This window comes from Ahaetulla prasina, chromosome 2 (genome assembly GCF_028640845.1).
Source record: "Ahaetulla prasina isolate Xishuangbanna chromosome 2, ASM2864084v1, whole genome shotgun sequence".
NCBI lineage: Eukaryota > Metazoa > Chordata > Lepidosauria > Squamata > Colubridae > Ahaetulla > Ahaetulla prasina.
The window spans coordinates 300,055,584-300,080,317 of record NC_080540.1 but is presented as its reverse complement, the minus strand read 5'-3'; the positions used below and the strand labels follow the sequence as shown (position 1 = coordinate 300,080,317).

General features: G+C 43.3%; 1 protein-coding gene across 45 annotated transcripts in view; it reads right to left on the bottom strand.

Moving 5' to 3' along the window:
* Nucleotides 1–24,734, bottom strand: part of CELF4 (CUGBP Elav-like family member 4) — a 1,066,478-nt gene that overhangs the window by 399,086 nt on the left and 642,658 nt on the right. For 23 of the 45 annotated variants that reach the window (XM_058171893.1, XM_058171902.1, XM_058171924.1 and 20 more), the window contains exon 3: nucleotides 8,119–8,167. In XM_058171893.1, coding sequence (XP_058027876.1) covers nucleotides 8,119–8,167 — 49 coding nt within the window. Of the gene's footprint in view, nucleotides 1–8,115; nucleotides 8,168–24,734 lie in introns of all 45 variants that reach the window. The other 22 variants (XM_058171904.1, XM_058171925.1, XM_058171910.1 and 19 more) reach the window with 1 other exon arrangement.

The window sequence follows — 24,734 nt, the reverse complement described above, 5'->3', positions numbered from 1 at the left end:
GTGTTCGCTCCTAGCGAAGGTTAGGAGAAAATATTTCCAACATTTAAAAAAGGCAAGACACAAACTATAAAGACATAGTCGCTGACACGGTCAGACTGAGGGGAGCAATGCAAGTGATGATGAAGACAGATTGGCACAGTTCTTAAATCTCCAAACTGAACTGTTATTCTAAATTGGATCGACCACCTGTATTGAATTGACAAGCATGTGGTCACTGGCATGTTCTTTCTTTCCTTCCTTCCTTCCTTCCTTCCTTCCTTCCTTCCTTCCTTCCTTCCTTCTTTCTTTCTTTCTTTCTTTCTTTTCTTTTATTTCTCTCTCTCTCTCTCTTTTCCCTCTTTCTTTCTTTCCCTTCTCTCTTTCACTCTCCCAGTTTGCTCTTTTCTCTCCTTTCTCTTTCTTTCTCTCTCTCTTTTCTTTCTTTCTTTTTCTTTTCCCTTCCTTCCTTTTTCTTTCTCTCTCTCTTTTCTCTCTTTCTTTCTTCCCCCCTTTTCGCTCTCTCCCACTTTGCTCAATTTCTCTCTCTCTCTCTTTCTCTCTCTCTCTCTTCTCTTTTCTTTTTTCTTTCTTTCTCTCTCTCTCTCTTTCTCTTTTCTTTCTTCTTCCTTCCTTCCTTCCTTCCTTCCTTCCTTCCTTCTTTTCTTTCTTTCTTTCTTTCTTTCTTTTATTTCTCTCTCTCTCTCTCTTTTCCCTCTTTCTTTCTTTCCCTTCTCTCTTTCACTCTCCCAGTTTGCTCTTTTTCTCTCCCTTTCTCTTTCTTTCTCTCTCTCTTTTCTTTCTTTCTTTTTCTTTTCCCTTCCTTCCTTTTTCTTTCTCTCTCTCTTTTCTCTCTTTCTTTCTTCCCCCCTTTTCGCTCTCTCCCACTTTGCTCAATTTCTCTCTCTCTCTCTTTCTTTCTTCTCTCTCTCTCTTCTCTTTTTCTTTTTTTCTTTCTTTTCTTCTCTCTCTCTCTTCTTTCTCTTTTTCTTTCTTCTTCCTTCCTTCCTTCCTTCCTTCCTTCCTTCCTTCTTTTCTTTCTTTCTTTCTTTCTTTCTTTTATTTCTTTCTCTCTCTCTCTCTCTTTTCCCTCTTTCTTTCTTTCCCTTCTCTTTCACTCTCTCCCAGTTTGCTCTTTTCTCTCTTTCTCTCTTTCTCTCTCTCTTTCTTTCTTTCTTTCTTTCCTTCCTTTTTCTTTCTCTCTCTCTTTCTCTCTCTTTCTCTTTTCTCTCTCTCTCTTCTTTTCTTTCTCTCTTCTCTTTTCTCTCTCTCTCTCTCTCTCTTTCTTTCCCTTCTCTCTTTCTCTCTTTCTCTCTCTCTTTTTCCTTCCTTCCTTCCTTCCTTCCATCCTCCCTCCCTCCCTCCCTTCCTTCCTTTTCAAACAGATTTTCTGGATTGAATCCAGTTTATCCTGGGTTTTAATTCAAAACTCTGTATCTGAACAATCTATAATCCCTCCAAGATGAAATCAGCATTGCACGCATTGTCTCCAAAACTGCAACCGTTCAACACCTATTTTCCTTAGCCCCATTTGGGAATCTGTCAGAGACCTTCCACCGGTTGGGTCAAAATTGTTCCAGATGTTTACCTTCTCTGTGTGATTCAAGTCCATCGTCTCAAGATTTTTTGACTCTCCATGTAGACACACTAATACCTGGGCTGCCTGCTAGCAAATTTCAGTTCTGACATGGAAGATAACACAACTAGCAACACAACCCAAATTCAACCAACTGGCATCATACAAAATATATGAAAGATTAGTGAAAGAACAAAAATTGGTCCATCGAGATATCCGGTGCCCTTCTCCCCCCGCCCCCAGATATTCCAAGCCACAAACCTATTAAGCCCTCTAAACCAGGGGTCTCCAACCTTGGCAACTTGAAGCTAAGCTGGCTGGGGAATTCTGGGAGTTGAAGTCCGCCAGGCTTCAAGTTGCCAAGGTTAAAGACCCTTGCTCTAAACCATCTTTATCACCCCACAGGCAAATCATCATCTTCTTTTAACAATCCCGTAATTCCTTGTGGGGTGGGGGGCAATGAATGGAGGTAGAAGAGAGTTTACTGGCCAGATACCCTTCCTGTCGCTAGTGCGGAATTTTGTTCAGCAGATACATTCCCATTGTGCCCAGAGAGAAAAAATATCTGCCTCTACCTAGGAACGAACTCACAGCCTCCTGATTATGAGGCGAGAGCTCCACCTCCAGACTGCCACTCCACTCCACCCCAACATGCAAATCTTAGTAATAAAATAGATGCCATTTGTATATATATATATATATATACATATATATATATACATATACACATATATATATATACATACATACATACATACATACATACATACATACATACATACATACATATATATATATATATATATATATATATATATATATATATGTTTTCTGAGGTTTTCACGGGTGTTTGTATATAGGTCTTTGGTTGTTCGGGTTTTCTCCCGTGTAAAAGTGGAAGTGTCTTGGCGTTTTGAAGTCTCATTCGTCATCTTCAGGCTTCAACCGTGCTTCTGGGAGCAATGTGTGATCGCAGCTGTTTCTTCCTTTTAACTGCTAGTGGGGTTTGAACTGATTGGGTGGGAGCTTGGCTGTGCTCTGATTGGATGGGGTTTTCTGTGCTCTGATTGGCTGGGGTGTGTCCTGTGTTGGTGGGGGCTTGGTTGTGCTCAGTCTAATCTGTGCTGCAGGGGATTTGAGCTGGTGAGCTGCACTGCTGCTGTTTGGCTTCGTGTTGGGTCGTGCTACATCTTCATAGTGGGTGTCAGTCTGCTGCATGTATGGATTGGAGGGTTTGAAATGGCTAATGTTGCAGCTGCGGTCTGGCTTCTGGTCCTTGGTCGTGCTTCCTGATCAGTGTGGGTTTGGGTGTGCTTTCTGGGTGGATGTGTGGTGGTGACATCCTGTGTGGACCTCGTGAGTGTGGGTCTGGTGTCATTCCTCGTGGTAGGGACACGTTTGTCAATAAGGGCAGGGTTCCAATGGCTGGTAGGCGGGAGGTATCATCACGTTTGTTCATGCTGTGTGGGCGTTTTTCTATCTCGATGGCTTCTCTGATTATTCTGTTGTTAAAGTGTTCAGTTTTGGCGATAGTTCTGGTCTTTTTAAAGTCAATATCGTGTCCTGTGACTTTAAAGTGTTGGACCAGGGAAGAAGTTAGTTCCTCTTTTTGAATGAGTTCTTGTGTTCTTCAATCGTGCACTTATTCTTCTGTTGGTTTGTCCAATGTATGTGGTGGGGCAGGCGGTGCATGGGATTTCATATACTCCTTGATTTTCTAACTCAATTTTGTCTTTGGGGTTTCTTAGGATGGTGGATATTTTTGGTTTGTGCAGAATGCTGTCTTGATGTTATGTTTGTGGAGGATCTTGCTGATTCTGTCTGTGGTGCCTTTTATATATGGGAGGAGGGCTGTGCCATTTTCTTGCTCTCTGTCTTGGGTTTTAGTGGGGGTTCTTTTGGATTAGTTTGGTAATCTTATTTCTCTGGAATCCATTGGATGTTAGTACGTTTGTGAGAGTGTAGTTCGGTTTTAGGTGTTGTTCAGCTAAGCATTTTGTTCTAGAGATGAGTGTCTTGGCTACGGAGTTGATCTGTGCTGGGTGGTGGTGTGAGTGCATGCAGATAGCGGTTTGTGTGTTTTCTTCTGGTAGATGGTGTGTCCTAGGGAGCCATTGGGTTTCTTGTAGACTAAGACATCTAGGAAGGAAGTTGGTTGTTAACTTCTGTTTCCATGGTGAACTGTATTTTGGGGTGTAGGCTATTGAGGTGTGTGAGGAAGTTTTCAAGTTTTTCTTTCCCGTGTGGCCAGATTATGAAGGTGTCGTCTACGTATCTGAGCCAGAGTTTGGGTTTGTGATCAGATTTTTCTAGTGCTTGGGTTTCAAAGTGTTCCATGTAGGTTGGCAATGACAGGTGAGAGGGTGATCCCATGGGTGCCTTCTATTTGTTTGTATTTTTGTCCGTTATAGATGAAGTATGTGTTGGATAGGCAGTGGTTGGTCAGATCTAGTATGTGCTTGGGGGTTATATTTGTTTTGGATAGCTGTCAAGGCTTCTTTGATTGGCACTTGGGTGAAGAGGATATGACATCAAAGCTCACGAGTAGGTCGCTGGGCTGTAAGTTTTGTTTCTTTATGATCTCTATGAACTGGAATGAGTTTTTACGTGTGGTGATGGATTCTGCATAGGGCTGTAGTTGTTTGGCGAGAAATTTGGCTAGGTTTTGTAGAGGTGAGCCTATGGAGCTGACTATGGGTCTGAGTGGGGTTCCTTCTTTGTGTATCTTGGGGAGGCCGTAGAGCTTAGGGCATCTGGATGATTTCTCTCTGGGAATGATTCTTTGTTGGATTTCTTCGCTGATGGGGGAGGCTTTTATTTTGGATCTAGTGGTTTTTTCTAGGTAGGTGGTGGGGTCTGTTTTTAGGGGCTTGTATGCAGGGTCTTGGAGTAGGTTGGTTAATTTGGTTTGGTAGTTTTTACACGGGAGAAAACCCGAACAACCAAAGACCTATATACAAACACCCGTGAAAACCTCAGAAAACAAATATTGCACCTCTACGGGGAGGAAATCCACCATCTGACCAGGACCTATGAAAACTAGAAGTCCAAGAGCTTCCATTTTATGTGACCTCGCATTCTTGAAACTGCTGATGAAAATTTAACCCCCAAATGCTTCCAATTGAAATTCCACTCCAACTCTGCAGCCACCAAACGCATCCTAAAAAGAACAGAATTGGCCTTAATCAGAAATGAACTTCACACAAAAAGATTCCTCCTAGATCAAATCAACAAAGATCTCCACTTCACCTCAAACTCAGCAACAAGATGCACCCGGCACTTTGGGACAAATCCAAACAACTTGCCGTCTGGAGCTGAAACACAGACCACCCTCAAGACAGACACGCACACCAACAAACTCAAGACTACAAGAACGCCAGAAACAAACCCCTCCACCCTCACAGCAACACATGAAACAAACAGTGCATAACATCTCAGATAGGATCCTCACCAAAGCTGAAACCGATGTCCTTTCAAAGTTCAACTTTGCAGTCACTCCCAAAATACATCCCCACTGAGACCATTATATGCGGAGTTGAAACCAGCCTGACCAAAATCAACCCGATGACGCTAACAAAATCAGACTCGAAATCACCAACATCCTCTGCAGCAGCAAGCCACCCAAAAGCAACTTACCCAAAGAGGAACAGACAGCACTACTTAACCTGAAAAAGATACCAGCATAATAATCCTACCAGCAGACAAGGGCAACGCCACGGTGGTTATGAACACATCTGACTACCAAACCAAATTAACCAACCTACTCCAAGACCCTGCATACAAGCCCCTAAAACAGACCCCACCACCTACCTAGAAAAACCACTAGATCCAAAATAAAAGCCTCCCCATCAGCGAAGAAATCCAACAAAGAATCATTCCCAGAGAGAAATCATCCAGATGCCCTAAGCTCACGGCCTCCCAAGATACACAAAGAAGGAACCCCACTCAGACCCATAGTCAGCTCCATAGGCTCACCTCTACAAAACCTAGCCAAATTTCTCGCCAAACAACTACAGCCCTATGCAGAATCCATCACACGTAAAAACTCATTCCAGTTCATAGAGATCATAAAGAAACAAAACTTACAGCCCAGCGACCTACTCGTGAGCTTTGATGTCATATCCTCTTCACCCAAGTGCCAATCAAAGAAGCCTTGACAGCTATCCAAAACAAATATAACCCCCAAGCACATACTAGATCTGACCAACCACTGCCTATCCAACACATACTTCATCTATAACGGACAAAAATACAAACAAATAGAAGGCGCACCCATGGGATCACCCTCTCACCTGTCATTGCCAACCTCTACATGGAACACTTTGAAACCCAAGCACTAGAAAAATCTGATCACAAACCCAAACTCTGGCTCAGATATGTAGAACACCTTCATAATCTGGCCACACGGGAAAGAAAACTTGAAAACTTCCTCACACACCTCAATAGCCTACACCCCAAAATACAGTTCACCATGGAAACAGAAGTTAACAACCAACTTCCTTCCTAGATGTCTTAGTCTACAAGAAACCCAATGGCTCCCTAGGACACACCATCTACCAGAAGAAAACACACACAAACCGCTATCTGCATGCACTCTCACACCACCACCAGCACAGATCAACTCCGTAGCCAAGACACTCATCTCTAGAACAAAATGCTTAGCTGACGAACAACACCTAAAACCGAACTACACTCTCACAAACGTACTAACATCCAATGGATTCCAGAGAAATAAGATTACCAAACTAATCCAAAAGAACCCCCACTAAAACCCAAGACAGAGAGCAAGAAAATGGCACAGCCCTCCTCCCATATATAAAAGGCACCACAGACAGAATCAGCAAGATCCTCCACAAACATAACATCAAGACAGCATTCTGCACAAACCAAAAAATATCCACCATCCTAAGAAACCCCAAAGACAAAATTGAGTTAGAAAATCAAGGAGTATATGAAATCCCATGCACCGCCTGCCCCACCACATACATTGGACAAACCAACAGAAGAATAAGTGCACGCATTGAAGAACACAAGAACTCATTCAAAAAAGAGGAACCAACTTCTTCCCTGGTCCAACACTTTAAAGTCACAGGACACGATATTGACTTTAAAAAGACCAGAACTATCGCCAAAACTGAACACTTTAACAACAGAATAATCAGAGAAGCCATCGAGATAGAAACACGCCCACACAGCATGAACAAACGAGATGATACCTCCCGCCTACCAGCCATTTGGAAACCTGCCCTTATTGACAAACGTGTCCCTAACACGAGGAATGACACCAGACCCACACTCACGAGGTCCACACAGGATGTCACCACCACACATCCACCCAGAAAGCACACCCAACCCACACTGATCAGGAAGCACGACCAAGGACCAGAAGCCAGACCGCAGCTGCAACATTAGCCATTTCAAACCCCTCCAATCCATACATGCAGCAGACTGACACCCACTATGAAGATGTAGCACCACACGAACACGAAGCCAAACAACAGCAGTGCAGCTCACCAGCTCAAATCCCCTGCAGCACAGATTAGACTGAGCACAACCAAGCCCCACCAACACAGGACACACCCCAGCCAATCAGAGCACAGAAAACCCCATCCAATCAGAGCACAGCCAAGCTCCCACCCAATCAGTTCAAACCCCACTAGCAGTTAAAAGGAAGAAACAGCTGCGATCACACATTGCTCCCAGAAGCACGGTTGAAGCCTGAAGATGACGAATGAGACAGAACGTCGCCAAGACACTTCCAATTTTACACGGGAGAAAACCCGAACAACCAAAGACCTATATATATATATATATATATATCCAATCCATATAAAATATATATAAATATATTAATAAATTTAACAGATTTTCTGAGAACTTGAAGCCTGAAGATGACGAATGAGACTTCGTCGCCAAGACACTTCCAATTTTACACGGGAGAAAACCCGAACAACCAAAGACCTATATATATATATATATATATATATATATATATATATATATATATATATTTAAAAAATTGATAGATCGTGACGTTGTACTTCCAAAGCAAGCAACCAATCTCGTTGTGTGATGTTATAATTAGACTGCAAGCAGAAAAGTAGCCAGTGATTTGACACACCTAGATTAAGATGTGGTAGGACCGATAAAAAGCAGCATCAAATGATTGCAAGGCCTTCAGTGGCCCATCTCAGGCGAAATCAAACCTTGCTTTCTTTCCCCCTTAAGCCATTAAGTGAAAGAACAAGGACTGAACAAGCTAACATGATGGTCAACAGCTCAGCCTTAGAAAACGCAGGCCAACAAATCAACATGAGACTCATCAAATTTTTGCTAAATCAACACCCAAGTGCGTGTTTCGTAACAGGGACTCCTAGCTGCTTCCTAACCCTTTTTTTAAAAATGCATAATTCCAGACACGTGAAACATTTAATGAAGAGCTGTCTCGAGAATTGGGCGTGGAGGCTGATCATGTTACTAACAGATCTCCACACAGCTCATCAGAACCCACAAACAACAATCGACACCACCGTGCCAGAGGCTATAAAGAAAAAAAATCCAGCTACCTCCTCGGCTTTCGCTGTCCGCTGGTTTCACCTGGATCGGCCTGTTCATCTGTGAAGAGAGAGAAGAAAGAAAAGAAGCACCGTTTAGAAAGGATTCGCAGAGTGCAGAGATACAGAGTTGGAAGGGAGCTTAGAGGTCCATCCCCGCTGCTTGAGCAGGAGATCCTACACCATTCTGGACAAACTGTTTGTCCGATCACTTCTTAAAAACCTCCAATGATGGAGCACCCACAACTTCTGAAGGCAATCTGTTCCACTGAATAATTAACAGAGTTAATTATTAGTTCAATATCAATCAATCGGAATAGAGTTGGAAGGGAACTTGAAGGTCTTCTAGTCCAACCCCCTACTCGAGCAGGAAACCCCATAAATGGCTCTCCAATCTCTTCTTAATAACCTCCAGTGATGGAATTTTTTCTGGAGGGAAGCTGTTCCATTGAATAATTAACAGAATAACCGAGTTGGAAGGGACATTGGAGGTCTTCTAATCCAAACCCCTGCTCGAGCGGACCTTATACCATTCTGAACAAATCTCTTCTTAAAAACCTCCAGGTAAAAGGGACTGCCTTCATGAACTGTCCATTGTGCTTGGAACTTAGAACTCAGCCTTAGAATAACTTTATTGTCACTTTGAATGTGCACTAATCGGCATACATTAAAATGAAATTTCGTTGCATACAGCTCTCAAAGGGTCACCACCAGTGGTGGGATTCAGCCAGTTCGCACCACTTCGGGAGAACCGGTTGTTAACTTTCTGAGCAGTTTGGTGAACTGGTTGCTGAAAGAAAACTTTAGGGCAGAGAACCGGTTGTTAAATTATTTGAATCCCACCACTGGTCACCACCTTCAATATGCACTACATGAACACGACAAAATAAATAAATACAAAATTACGCACATACCAGAGGTGGGTTTCAGCAGGTTCTGACCAGTTCTGGAGAACCAGTAGCAGAAATTTTGAGTAGTTCGGACAACTAGTAGTAAAAATTCTGAATGGTCGTGCCCCACATCCCGCCCATGTGAAGGACAGCTGATTGTTGCGCAAAACATGTGCGCCCAAAACCCGGAAGACAAACAGGCAAGGCCGCGCTGGCCAGGCGACATGGCTTCGCGTGCCACTTTGGGCATGCGTGCCATAGGTTCGCCACAACGGACCTCTAGCATCTCAGACAACTGACTGTCTAGTCTCTTCTTAAAAAGCTCCAGAGATGGAGCACCCACGTCTTTAATCAATCAATCAGAAGAGAACTGGAAGGGACCTTGGAGGTCTTCTAGTCCAGCCCCCTGCTCAAGCAGGAGACTCTATACCATTTCAGACAACTGACTGTGCAGTCTCTCCTTAACCATCCTGAACTTTATGTTGAGCCTGTCACCATGTTCCTCGCCAGTGTGATTAGAAACCCGTACGCTCTCACAGAGAGGGACTCCTTAGGGTACCGTCCGCCAGGCAGTGCTGACTGGCGACACCCAGAGGAAGGGCTTTCTCTGTGGTGGCTCCCACCCTCTGGAACGAGCTTCCCCTGGGACTCCGCCAACTTCCCGACCTCCGAACCTTCCGCCGCGAGCTTAAGACACATCTATTTATTTGCGCAGGGCCAGCCTAGGGTTTTTAGTTTTAAATTCAGCTTTAATGGGATTTTATACTATTTTAGTGATATCTTAATTTCGGCCTAATTAATAAGTTTTTTAATTGTTGTTTTTATTTGTATTATTCTTATGTTTTTATTTGGCTGTACATCGCCCTGAGTCCTTCGGGAGATAGGGCGGTATAAAAATTCGAATAAATAAATAAATAAATAAATAAATAAATAAATAAATAAACACCATCACTTGTTGCATCTAAGCACGTTTTACCTCTTGAGATGCAGAGAGAGAGAGAGAGAGAGAGGGGGGGGGAGAGAAAGAGAGAGAGAGAGAGGGAGAGAAAGAGAGGAAGAGAAACAGCTGGACTCTCCATCACGTTAACCTACTTGCCTGCCGCTTCGATCGCTTCTAAATGCTAAATATGTTTGCGGAGCAATTAGAATAAATCTCGATCGCGGTTATGAAAAGCTTTGCGGGACATGCCGCCAAGAAGGGCAATAAAAAGAAAGGAGAAAAAGAAAAAAACAGCCTCCAGGGGACACCTGGGAGAATTTGGGAGTACACACTGCAAGGAGGGGAAGCCGTTTCTGGAGCCTGAAGATGTGAGCTGGCAGCTCTCAATCGGAACAGAGCTGGGAGAGACCTTGGAGGTCTTCTAGTCCAACCCTCTGCTTGAGCAGGAGATCCTTTATTTATTTATTTATTTAAATTTTTATACCGCTCTTCTCCCGAAGGACTCAGGGCGGTGTACAGCCAAAGTTAAAACAATTTAAATATACACAATTAAAATATCAATTTAAAATACATATTCAATAATGGCCAAATTAAAACCGTCAATTGACCCAACCTAAAATACCCCATATAAAATTAAAAAAATTAAAATTTGGAAATTTAAAAATCAAGCCAGTCCCGCTTGGATAAATAAATAAGTTTTTAATTCCCGGCGAAAGGTCCGAAGGTCAGATAATTGGCGCAAACCGGGGGGAAGTTCGTTCCAGAGGGTAGGTGCTCCAACAGAGAAGGCCCTTCCCCTGGGGGCCACCAGCTGGCATTGTTTGGCGGACGGCACCCTGAGAAGACCATCTCTGTGAGAGCGTACGGGTCGGTGGGAGGCATAAGGTAACAGCAGGCGGTCCCGTAAGTACCCGGGCCCTAAGCCATGGAGCGCTTTAAAGGTGATAACCAGAACCTTGAAGCGCACCCGAAAGACCACAGGTAGCCAGTGCAGACTGCGCAGGAGTGGTGTTACCCGGGAGCAACGTGGAGCTCCCTCAATCACCCGCGCAGCTGCATTCTGGACTAACTGGAGTCTCCGAGTGCACTTCAGGGGTAGCCCCATGTAGAGAGCATTGCAATAATCCAGACGAGAAGTGACGAGAGCATGAGTGACCGTGCATAAGGCGATCCTATGCCTATACTAGACAAACTGCAGTCCAATCTCTTCTTAAAAACTTCCAGTGATGGAGCACCCTCAACTTCTGAAGGCAACTTTTATGTCACAAAGTGTTTGAAGCCATCAAATCCACCTGAGGAAGTGAAGTTTGGTCCATAAAACCATCAGTGACAATAAACCGAGTTGGTCATTAAGACTCCAGGAGACTGAAATGCAAAATGCTCCTCGGCTCCCACCAAATTGATTCGTTCTCCCACAGGTATAGCATCCATCAGGCAGCTACATTCCTCCCTTCAACCGAAACACCCGAAGAATTTAGATCGAATCCCAACATCTAAACTTAATCTCGCGTAGCTTCTTCTCCAGAAACACTACACTACTAACCAGACCATGTAAAACATTTGCTAGACCAATTCTTGAATACAGCTCTGGAACCCATACCACATTTCAGACATCAGTACAATTGAGCATGTCCAGAAATATTTTACAAGAGGAGTTCTCCACTCCTCTGATTACAGCAAAATACCTTATGCCATCAGACTTGAAATCCTGGGTTTAGAAAATTTAGAACTCTGCCGCCTTCGACATGACCTGAGTTTAACTCATAGAATCATCTGTTACAATGTCCTTCCTGTTGAAGACTACTTCAGCTTCAATCGCAACAATACATGAGCGCACAATAAATTTAAGCTTAATGTGAACCGCTCCAATCTTGATTGCAGAAAATATGACTTCAGGAACAGAGTTGCTAATGCCAGGAATGCACTACCTGACTCTGTGGTCTCTTCCCAAAATCCCCAAAGCTTCAACCAAAAACTGTCTACTATTGACCTCACCCCATTCCTAAGAGGTCTGTAAGGGGCGTGCATAAGAGCACCAACGTGCCTACCATTCCTGTCCTATAATAATAATAATAATAATAATAATAATAATAATAATAATAATAATAATAATAATTAATAATAATAATAATTAATTATTATTATTATTATTATGTGTGTGTGTGTGTGTGTGTGTGTGTTTATTATTTAATTTGTATACCGCCCTTCTCCCGAAGGACTCAGGGCAGTTTACAGCCAAAATAAAATATAGCAACAACGCATACAATACTAAAAACAAATATTAAAAAACTTATTCAATTTGGCCCCATTTTAAAATACAATCAACCCTATAAAATTAATAAAAATTTAAACCCATAAAATCAGCTAAAAAATTTTAAAATTCAAGCCAGTCCAGCAAGACAGAATAAATAAGTCTTAAGTTCGCGGCGAAAGGTCCGAAGGTCAGGTAGTTGTCGAAGTCCAGGGGGAAGTTCGTTCCACAGGGTAGGAGCCCCCACAGAGAAGGCCCTTTCCCTGGGAGCCGCCAGTCGACATTGCTTGACTGACGGCACCCTAAGGAGTCCCTCTTGTGAGAACGCACAGGTCGCTGGGAGATAGAAGATGGCAGTAGACGGTCCCGTAAGTATCCCGGTCCTAAGCCATGGAGCGCTTTAAAGGTGGTCCTAATGTTCCCTTTGACTGTATCCAATTTCATATAGTTATTACATACTTATGCTTATATATATGCTTATATATCGTATAGTCATTTCATGCTTATGCTTATATATACTGTTGTGACAAATAAAATAAATAAATAAAAATAAAAATAAATAAATCTGGATTTTGGTTTTCACTGTAACACAACAGACTTGGAAGGGACCTCGGAGGTCTTCTAGTCCAACCCCCTTGCTCAAGCACCATTTGAGACAAGTGGCTGTCCAATCTCTTCTTAAAAACCTCCAGTGATGGATCACCCACAACTTCTGGTGGCAAGCTGTTCCACTGGTTAATTGTCCTCACTGTTAGGAAATTTCTCCTTAATTCCAGATTGCTTCTCTCCTTGATGTGTTTCTCTCCTGAATTAGTTTCCATCCATTGTATCCTCTGTAACCTAATTTGTCCCTTTATGGAATCATCGGGGTTAGCCCCCTCATTGGGCTGATTCTGAGAGGGAGTAGCAATGACTGGTCCCCAACTTTTATGGCTTGGTGGCCCAGCAGGGGAAATGGGAGAACAGGGGAAGTGTCTTGGTCTTATCGACAAGACCTAAGATCTTGGCCTTTGACAAGACCTAAGTTTAACTCATAGAATCATCTATTGTAATGTCCTTCCTGTTAAAGACTACTTCAGCTTTAATTGCAATAATACAAGAGCAACCAATAGATTTAAACTTAATGTCAACCGCTTTAATCTAGATTGCAGAAAATATGACTTCTGTAACAGAATCATCAGTGCTTGGAACACATTACCTGACTCTGTGGTCTCTTCCCATAATCCCAAAAACTTTAACCAAAAACTTTCTAATATTGACCTCACCCCATTCCTAAGAGGACCATAAGGAGTGTGCATAAGAGCACAAACGTGCCTACCGTTCCTGTCCTATTGTTTTTCTTTTTCTTCTTCTTATATATATATATATATATGCTTATATCTCCTAATATTTACTCATATATATGTTTATATACTATATAATCTTTTTGTATGATACTTATATATATTGTTGTGACAAAAATAAATAAATAAAAATAAAAATAAAGTGACCCACTATTCACACAAGTTGCTGGGCGCATGATAGAAGCACGATAAACCCAAAAACTACGAATTGGAATGTGGAATCTGACAAGCCTATATTAATCTGGGAAAACACGCAACACTATCAAAGAAATAAATTATTATCCCACGTCGCCTTCTCATTTCTTTATTTAAGAAAATATATTTGGCCGCCCGACTCACTCACAGCGACTCGGGGTGCCTTACAAAGGTGAGACCGCAATAAAAAAGCAACAACAATAAAACTCCACCCCTCCCAATCGCAAAACCACACTCCTTAGCACGGATGATGTTACCTAGTTTGGGTAATGAAACATCTGCAAGTAAACAACCAAGTTCAGAGAGTACCAAGGACCCCAAAGTTCTCCTCTTTCTCCTTTTCCTTTCCCTCTCCCTCCTTCTCCTTCTCTTTCTCTACCTCCCATCCTTCTCCATCTCCTCCCTCTCCTTTCCTTCTCCCTCCTTCTCCTCCTTCTCCTTCTCCTTCTTCCTTCCCATCTCCCATATATTCTTCTCCTTCCCCGTCTTTCCCTTCTCCTCTTCCTCCTTCTCCTTCTGCTTCCCCCCTCCTGCTTCTCTCCACAAATCCCTTTCCCACAGTTGTCCTCCTCCTGATCCCAAACCCCACTCCCTTCGAGCACTACTTCTGTATCTATTGAGTCTGTCATTTGCACCTCTATAACTGTCTGGTCTGGTTCTGCAACCCAACAAGACAGACACAGACTTCAGAGGATCATTAGAACTGCAGAAAAAACAACGGCTACCAACCTGCCTTCCCTTGAGGACCTGTATACTACACGAGTCAAAAAGAGGGCTGTGAAAATATTTACAGACCCCTCACACCCTGGACATAAACTGTTCCAACTCCTACCCTCAAAATGATGCTATAGAGCACTGCACACCAGAACAACTACTTCAGCTTTAATTGCAACAATACAAGAGCAACCAACAGATTTAAACTTAATGTTAACCGCTTTAATCTAGATTGCAGAAAATATGACTTCTGTAACAGAATCATCAGTGCTTGGAACACTTTACCTGACTCTGTGGTCTCTTCCCATAATCCTAAAAGCTTTAACCAAAAACTTTCTACTATTGACCTCATCCCATTCCTAAGAGGACCATAAGGGGCGTGCATAAGAGCACAAACGTGCCTACCGTTCCTGTCCTATTGTTTTTCTTTTCTTTTCTTCTTCCTATATATATATTGATGCTTATACCTCCTAATATTTACTCATATATATGTTTATATACTATAAAATCCTTTTTATATGATGTTGTGACAAAATAAATAAATAAAATAAATAAATAAATAAACTAGACACAAGAACAGTTTCTTCCCGAAGGCCATCACTCTTCTAAACAAATAATTCCCTCAACACTGTCAAACTATTTACTAAATATGCACTACTATTAATCTTCTCATCGTTCCCATCACCAATCTCTTTCCACTTACGACTGTATGACTGTAACTTTGTTTCTGGCAATCCTTATGATTTATATTAATATATTGACCATGATTTGTGTTGTAAATGTTGTACCTTGATGAACGTATCTTTTCTTTTATGTACACTGAGAGCATATGCACCAAAGACAAATTCCTTGTGTGTCCAATCACACTTGGCCAATAAAAAATTCTATTCTATTCTATTCTATTCTATTCTATTCTATTCTATTCTATTCTATTCTATTCTATTCTATTCTATTCTATTCTATTCTATTCTAGAAAAAAAGGAGACACAGAGGGCAATTCCATGCACATCATGGTTTCTGCATTTCACAATGGTTTCTTAGCACAAAGACACAGACTGTGTATACTCCCATACTGTAAACTGAAATCAGTTTGATAGAAGAGACACTAATTACGGGGAGAAACGTAGAAAGGGAAATAAGTTATTTTTTCTTTCTTTCTTGAAGATGGAATATTCCTCTACCCGTCCCGCTGTTCCAGTGGAGGAAAGCAAAGGGCAGAAAGGAAGAAAGAAAGAAGGTGTGGAACAACAGAGAATCTTATTCAGAGTTGGCCCAAGGTGATTTGGAGTGGAATTAAAATTTTGCACGCCCACCCTGGTCTTTTCATTTCTGCAACGTCTTGATTGCAACCTTTGAAACTTTTAAGTCTGAAGTTTCTTTGCAGGTTTGGAACATTTTTTGGGGCACATTTTTTTAAATACATATATATATATATGTATTGCTCCCAGAAGCACAAAGCTGAAGCCTGAAGATGACGAATGAGACTTCATCGAAACGTCGCCAAGACACTTCCAATTTTACGCGGGAGAAAACCTGAATAACCAAAGACCTACATACAAACACCCGCGAAAACCTCAGAAAACAAATATATATATATTCCCCCGGAAAGACAGAAAGTGTATTGCTCAGCAGTTTAAATACTTTCAAATCCGCATTAAAATGAGTACTTTGAGGAGGGAATCAAAGTAGACAGGAAATTATTTCGAAATGGGAAGACACAATTTGAAAGAAAATACGCATTTTAAACAGGCTTGTATCGCGCTGCATTTCACAGGATGTTTCTAAAGCTCTGTTTTTTTAATGAGAGGAGCTGGTTGGATTTACTATTACACGGGAACACCTGCAAACGTCGGAGTTCACGCATCACGCCGGTACAATTCCCTTAGCTACGGCTTGTAAAATAAACCACAGCTGGCCTGGATTCACACAACAGACTAGCCAAAGGACACATCAATTTTTCTACACCAGTTCCAAAGGTGCTTTTATTTCAAGAGGCAACTGGACTTTCTGGTTTTTCTTTGAAGACGTGTCGCTTCTTATCCAAGAAAGCTTCTTCAACTCTGACTGGATGGTGGGGAATGGAAGGACCATCCAGTCAGAGCTGAAGAAGCTTCTTGGATGAGAAGTGAAACGTCTTCAAAGAAAAAAACCAGAAAATCCAGTTGTCTTGGGACAACCGTGACCTGGATGACTGAGAATCTCCATAAACATTTTCTACCCTTGTGTCGTGTCCCACTCCTCCTCTGATGGCCGGGTCTGGGAAGTCTGTATCAAGCGTGGCCACGAAGCCTCTGCAGCTTTGCCAAATTCCTGTCAGAGTTCTCAGGGCAGGCAGGAATCCAAGGTGTGACTTCAGCAACCAGATGAGACTTTGCCTGACTCAAGGAATGCCAAAAAGCAGATCCTTTATATAGGCCATGGGGTGTGGCTCCATGACTCAGCACTTATCCAGGCCTGCCCCTCCCTTCCTTTTGCTGAAGTCACCTCTCCATTCTCCAGAAGCGGGGATCTGTCCACGTTTTGTCAGCTGTCGGCAATTCTAGCTCGTGGCTGGCTTCTTGCTCACAAGCTGTGGGGGGGAGTTTTATTTGCTCAGTCTGTCCGGGCATGGTGCCATGGCTGGAGTTTGGAGGCATGCCAGGCCACTCTTCTTCACTATCAGTCTCTGGCTCAGATAACAGGAGATGGGAGGGGCCCGGCTGCGGAGAGGGGGGCGGGCGAGGCACAATATCTTGGTTTTAAACAGTGCTATGGATTGTTTAAATCTGTGGGTGGGGTAGGATAAGAAATGTCGTTAGTTGTTGTAGTTCGCCAGCAGCCTGTGGAGCTGGCAGTGGAGTCAGACAGTGAGGAGACTGGGAAGGACAATGGGTCAGTCCTGGAGTCAGGAGAAGGCCCGGACGAGGGCTCTGCGTCGGAGGCAGAGGTGGGGCCAGGGCCATCTGGGAGCAATGTGCGGACTCCGGAGCCTCCAGAGGCGGATAGCAGAGAGGCAGAGGAACAGGAGGAGCCTGTTCCTAGTGCACGCATGTGAAGAGCTGCCAGAAAGCAAGAGCAGCTAAAGCAAAAAGGACAACTTGGGAGTAAGGCCAGGAGATGATTGGCCCCTCCCATAAGGCTTAAAAGAGCAGCAATGAGTCGTTGGGTTCTTTGTAGGAAAGCAACGTTGCTACAATTGTTTCTTGTCTCCTGTTTCTGAACTTTGTGGGGTTTTTGCCAAGACAAGCCTTTGGCAGGGTGCCGAAGAAGACAAAGGTTGGTGATAAGGCCGAAGGACTTTTTCTGAAGGACTTTGTTTTGGATTTATAATTTGGACTAAGCTGAGAATGAAGTAATTCTCAGCTGTTCTAATAAACTATGTTTGTTTAGGACTGATTGTGTCTGGTAATAATTACTTGGGCCTAGGTCACAATATTGCTCTTCCACTTACAACTATTCATTTAGTGACCATCCGACATTCTAATGGCACTGAAAAAAGTTACTTATAACTGTTTTTCACACAACTCTTACGGCAGCCACGTGATCACGTGATCAAAATTCAGACACTTTGCAACTGGCATGTACTTGTGACGGTTGCAGAGTCCCGGGATCTTATGATCACCTTTTGCAACCTTCTGCCAACCAAAGTCAATGTGGAAGCCAGATTTGCTTAACAACGGTTTGCAAGAAAGGTTCGTAAAATGGAGCAAAGCTCGCTCGACAACCATCAAAACCAGTCAATCCTGAAGGAAGTCAACTCTGATTGTTTTTGGGAAGGACAGATGGAGAAGCTGAAGCTCAAAGACTTTCGCCACCCAATGAGAAGGGAGGACTCCTTGGAGAAGACTCCGACGTTGGGAAAGATAGAAGACAAAAGGCGAAGGAGACCCCAGAGCAGGGGTCTCCAACCTTGGTCCCTTTAAGACTTGTGGACTTCAACTCCCAGAGTCCCTCAGCCAGCAAAGCTGGAGACCCCTGTCCCAGAGGATGCAGGATGGAAGGAAAGAGAAGAAGAAGAAGAGGACAACCAGCAGCAAGAAGGGATGGAGCCAACTATGGTGGTGAAGGAGGCACCACTGAAAAACCTGAAGGACCTAGTTAGGGAGAGATCCCACCAGGCCCAAGGTTGACTCAGCCTTCCATCCTTTATAAGGTAGGTAAAATGAGGACCCAGATTGTTGGGCGCAATTAAGTTGACTTTGTATATAATATACAAATGGATGAAGACTATTGCTTAACACAGTGTAAGCCGCCCTGAGTCCTGCACTGTACACCACATCTAGATGTTGGCGCAAGAGGTTCTCGCTGCCGCCTTCTGCCCAGGTCCTCCCCAAGCTGTGATCGCAGACAGGACATTGTTTTTCATGTCCAATTACAGCCGCGGTGGAGCCGCCGTTCAAAGACAGCGCAGGTATTCCTGTCAGAAAAGGTTTGACTCACAAGAAGCGGTGAATTACGGCAAAGCCTTTTGTTGTTTTTTTTCCACCCTCCAATTCTCCACAGAATGAAATGTCAGAGCCCGTTGTCGCTCTCCATTTCTGAACCCCATCAGCTACCGGACATCAAAGGGATGAGACAAGGGACAGACGCTTGGCGGAATTGTGATTTGGTGGTTGGGAACTAGGTTTTTCACTTTCTCTTTCTCTCTTTCCTTTCTCTTGTTTTCTCATTTTCTTTCCTCCTCTTTCTCTCCCTTTCCCTCCCTCCCTTCCTTCCTTCCATTTTACCTCCCTCCCTTATCTTCCTCCCTCTCTCCCTCCCCCTTCCTTCTTTTTTCATTCCCTCCCTCTCATCTTTCTGTCTTCCTCCCTCCCTCCCTCAGTCCCTTCCTTCCTTCCATTTTACCTCCCTCCCTTATCTTCCTCCCTCCTCCTTCCTTCCATCCTTCTTTCCTTCCTTCCTTCCTTCCTTCCTTCCTTCCTTCCTTCCTTCCTTCCTTCCTTCCTTCCTTCCTTCCATTTTACCTCCCTCCCTTATATTCCTCCCTCCTTCCCTCCCCCTTCCTTCCTTCTTTCCTTCCTTCCTTCATTTTTCCATCCCTCCCTCTCTATCTTCCTCCTTCCCTCCTTCCCTTCCTATCTCATCCTTCTTCCTCCCTCCCTCCCTCAGTCCCCTCCTTCCTTCCATTTTACCTCCCTCCCTTATCTTCCTCCCTCTCTCCTCCTTCCTTCCTTTCTTTCTTCCTTTTTCTCTCCCTCCCTCTCATCTTCCTATTTTCCTCCCTCCCTCCCTCTCTCATCTTCCTTCCTTCCTTCCTTCCTTTCCTTCCTTCCCTTTTCCCTCCCTCACATCTTCCTATCTTATTTCCTCCCTCCCTCCCTATCTCTCCTGTCTCCTTCCTTCTTTCCTTCCTTCCTTCCTTCCTTCCTTCCTTCCTCCCTCCCTCCCTCCCTCCCTCCCTCCCTCCTTCCCTCTCATCTTCCTTCCTTCCTTCCTTCCCCTGTGCTCAGGCGGGAAACCCTCTACCATTCCAGACAAAAGATTGCCTCTTAATCTCTTCGTAAAAACCTCCAATGATGGAGCACCCACAACCGCTGGAGGCAAACCATTGCACTATTAATTCACAGAATAACAGAGCTGGAAAGGGATCTCTGAGGTCTTCTAGTCCAACCCACTACTCAAGCAGGAGACCATGCCAGACAAATGGTTGTCCAGACTCTTCTTTAAAGGCTCCGAGCACCCACAACTTTTGGATGCAAATTGTTCCACTGCTTAATTGTTCTCACTGTCAGGAAATTTCTCCTTAATTCCAGGTTGCTTCTCTCCTTGATTAGTTTCCACCCGTGGCTTCTTGTCCTGCTTTTAAGTGCTTTGGAGAATAGCTCGACCCTCTTCTTTGTGGAAGCCCCTGAGATATTGGAAGACTGTCCAATATCATGTCTATCCTTTCTCCCCTGGTCCTTGCTTTCATCAGACTAGCCCAGGGGTCTGCAAACTTGGTTCTTTTAAGACTTGTGGATTTCAACTCCCAGAGCTGGCTGAGGAACTCTGGGAGTTGAAGTCCACAAGCCTTAAAAGAGCCAAGTTTGCAGACCCCTGCGCTAGCCATACCCAATTCCTGCAACCGTTCTTTGCATGTTTTAGCCCCCAGCCCCCTAATCATCTTATTTTTTTTTAATTTTATTTTGTCACAACAGTATATATAAGCATAAGCATGAAACAACTATACAACATATAAGCGTATATATAATGAAATATAATAATCTTAAGTCTCTCTCTCTCTCTCTCTGTGAATACATACATGCATGAGTTTTTGGACCAGGTGTGAAAAACGCTTCCAACCCCTTCCAAATGCAAGGAACAACCGCATCCCCGGGAACCCTGAGAGCTCTTTAATTGGCACCTAACTCGAACGCGGACCTGACAATCGCCAGCTCCCGCCAAAATACATCCCAATGAACTTTAATCCGTCATAATGAAATGCCGTTTGCTGCATCGTTGGTATGCGTTTACCCAGAATTCCCTGGGTGACCGTGCAGCTCCCGAGGTTGCTTAAAGAAAGGGAGGGAGTAAATTTATGAGTAAATTTAGGAAATATTTTGTATTAGATTTATTTCTGAAGGAGAGGGGAATTGAGAGTGTGATTATGTGTGGAGTGACTAGAAATTATAATTTAGGAATTATTTTGGATTATGATTGTTAGTTTTGATACCCTGCATTTTGTTCTGGGAAGTCGGGGTGGGGGTGGGGGAGTAAGGGAGGAGGGGTTGAGGTAGAGGATGGAGTGATGGGTAATGTACAGGGATTATTGGAGAATTAATGCAGGGTCGGGTCTGGCCAGGTACCATTTTAGAACGGTGGGGGGGGAGGAAAGAGAGAGGAGGGGGTAGGAAAGAGGAGAAGAGGAAGGAAGAGGGTAGAAGAGGAGAAGGAAGGTGTAGGGTGGAGGAGGAGAGGATGTAGATAAGAGAAGGAGAGGAAGGTCTGGAAAGTAAAAGAAGGTAGAAGAGGGAAGAGTGTTAAAAAGGGGGGTGGTGACTGGGCAAGCCCGACTAATTGTATATAACTGTACATTGGATGAGCTGTTTGATATGATTGTAAAAATAAAACTTTTTTATGAAAAAAAAAAAGAAAAAGAAAGGGAGGGAGGTCCAAACACGCCGATAGATGTTAAAAAAAAAAAAAACTACGAAAATGTTTTTCCCTCCTATTTTATTCATTCATCAAGAAAGTTCCTGACACAGTTGCCATGAGAGGGAAGGCAAATACTAGAGATAGTTTTCCTCAGAAATAGGCCAAAAAATATGCCAAAAAAAAAAAAAGAGAGATAATTTCTTTTTAATTAGCTTTTCTGCTTTGGCAGGAATTGACCCTCAAGTCAGCACCGTCATTAGGTTGTCCTCGACTTACAACCGTTTTGTTTAGTGACCGCGCAAAGTTACAACAAACATTCCTGACTTACAGCAGTTCATTAAAGTGACTGTTCACGGTTATGATGAGGCTGACCTGCCACCATTTTTCACATTAACGACTGTTGCACCATCCCTGTATTCATGTTCCAATATTTGAGTCAGCGACAAATTGCTTGGCAGCTGACTCGCATTTATGACGGGGTCATGTGATCCTTTTTTGGGGGCCCTTCTGACAAGCAAAGTCCACTGGGGAGTCAGAAAAAACATTAAATGGATAATATTTTTCAGTCTGAGCTTCTCATGGATCCTTGAAAACCTTTTTTCCTTCCTTCCTTCCTTCCTTCCTTCCTTCCTTCCTTCCTTCCTTCCTTCCTTCCTTCCTTCCTTCCTTCCTTCCTTCTCTCCCTGCCACTTTACTTTCCTTCCTTCCTTCCCTCACTCCTATTTCTCCTTCTTTTCTTTCTTTTCCTCCCTCCCTTCTCTCCCTCCCACTTTTCCTTCCTTCACTCATTTCTCCTTCCTTTCTCTTTCTTTCCCCCTCCCTCCCTTCTCCCTCCCACTTTTCTTCCTTTCCTTCCTTCCCTCTTCCATTTTTCCTTCCTTTCTCTTTCCCTCCCTCTTTCTCTTCCTCTCCCATTTCTTTTCCCTTCCATTCTTTTCCTTCCTTCCTTCCTTTCTATTTCCCTCCCTCTCTTTCCTCCTTCCTTCCTTCCTTCCTTCCTTCCTTCCTTCCTTCCTTCCTTCCTTCCTTTCTTCCTTCCTTCCTTCCTTCTTTCCTCAAAAAGTACCCAGGAAGAAAGCTATCATTTGAAAACAGAAGGAAACAAAGAAGGCTATTCTCCACGTTTCATTAGGTTTATAATTTTCAATAGCAGGAGGTTTCACTGCCTGAGGTAGATGTGAGTTTATACTAATTGGAAATGAGCACTTTCTGCTCCAGGCAGGAGACAGAGACCTTGTTCTACCACTTTTAAAAGGACCAAGCATCAATCTGAAGTGAGAATTGCCGTTTTTGTCCCTTTCAAAACCCCACACTCTTCCAAGATGCTGATTCGTATTTGTAAACCACCCAAAATCACTTAGATAGTGACATGAGTGCTGAATAAATCTGATTAATAAATAAGAATCCTTCTCCTCCTCCTCTTTTTCCTCTTCTTCTTTTTCTCCTCTTCTCCTTTATCTACTCCTCTCCGTCCTCCTCCTCTTCTCCTTTATCTCCTCTTCTTTTTTATCTCTTCCTCTTCCTCCTCTTCCACTGTTTTTCCTGCATGAAAACTCTCTTTTCAAAATGCCTGGCCCTAAACTGAGGCTGCCTATGACTTCTCCAGGCCCTGAGGGTTCATCCACATACAGAAGTCAAGTTAGGGAGGAAGATGGATTGATTTTGGGAAGAGGCCATGCAAATTCAGACTCAGAGTATGATAGATAGACAGACAGACAGATAGATAGACAGACAGACAGACAGACAGACAGACAGACAGACAGACAGATGATAGATAGATAGATAGATAGATAGATAGATAGATAGATAGATAGATAGATAGATAGAAATAGATGATAGACAGACAGACAGACACAGATGATGGATAGATGGATAGATAGATAGAGATAGATGATAGAGATAGATAGATAGATAGATAGATAGATAGATAGATAGATAGATAGATGCTAGATAGATACAAAGATAGATAGATAGATAGATAGATGACAGATAGATAGATGATAGAGATAGATAGACAGACAGAGATAGAGATAGATGATAGATAGACAGACAGACCGACAGACAGACAGATAGAACCAGATGATAAATAGATAGATAGATAGATAGATAGATAGATAGATAGATAGATAGATAGATAGATAGATAGATATAGATAGATGGGTGGGTGGGTGAGTGGGTGGGTGGGTGGGTGGGTGGATGGATGGATGGATGGATGGATGGACAGACAGACAGACAGACATATAGAGATAGAGATAGATAGATAGATAGAATAGAATAGAATTTTTTATTGGCCAAGTGTGATTGGACACACAAGATAGATAGACAGACAGACAGATAGATAGACCCAGATGATAAATAGACAGCGAGACAGACAGACAGATAGACAAATAAATAGATGGAGGCAGGCAGGCAGGAAGACAGACAGGCAGAAAATAGAAATAATAAAAGAATTCTAAGAGATGGGAAATATTCAAGGAGAGCAGTTATTATTTAAAGTCAAAACTAACTGCATATTTAATTTAAGGGGTCTATTTTAACTTGACGTTAAGAAAAATGCATAAGCGTGAAGACTGCATTTGTCTTGGGAGTTCAAGGGGGGGGGAATTGGGGTTCAAGCAAATTCTTCCTGTTGTAAAGCCGTAATGGACTCCTGCTGCTGATCGCCCGGAAAGCTCGCCTCCTCCCTGAAGATTTTAGTTAATGCTTTTGTTTGTTGACTTAGGAAAGCATCTGTTAAAATGAATAAGCTTCAATTAGGGAACAGTTTGCACCATCACGGAGGTTGGTTTCTAAATGTGGTAAGAATGAGAGAGAGGGGAGGGGAGGGGAGGGGAGGGGGGAGACAATGTGTGGGAAGCAACGGAATGCATTCACACTCAGCGGGGAGGGAGACAACTTTGTACAATGTCCACTTAGGTTTTCGATGGAGTTACGGACAAATATGTAGATGCAATTTTATATACTTGGAGCTCAGCACTGAACGGTGCTGCTCTCTGAGCTTGGTGGTTTTCTTGCAGACGTTTCATGACCCAACTAGGGAATTTCATTAGTGTTAAGGGGAGTGGGGTTGGTGGACAGGAGGAGGGGGGGAGGAAGAAAGGAGGAGGAGGAAGGGGAGAAGGCAAGAGGGAGGCAGTAGGAGAAGGAGGAGGGGGAAGGGGAGGGGAGGGAGAGGTGGAGGAGGAGGAGGAGAAGGAGGAGGAGGAGGAGGGGAAGGAGGAGGAGAGGAGGAGGAGAGAGGG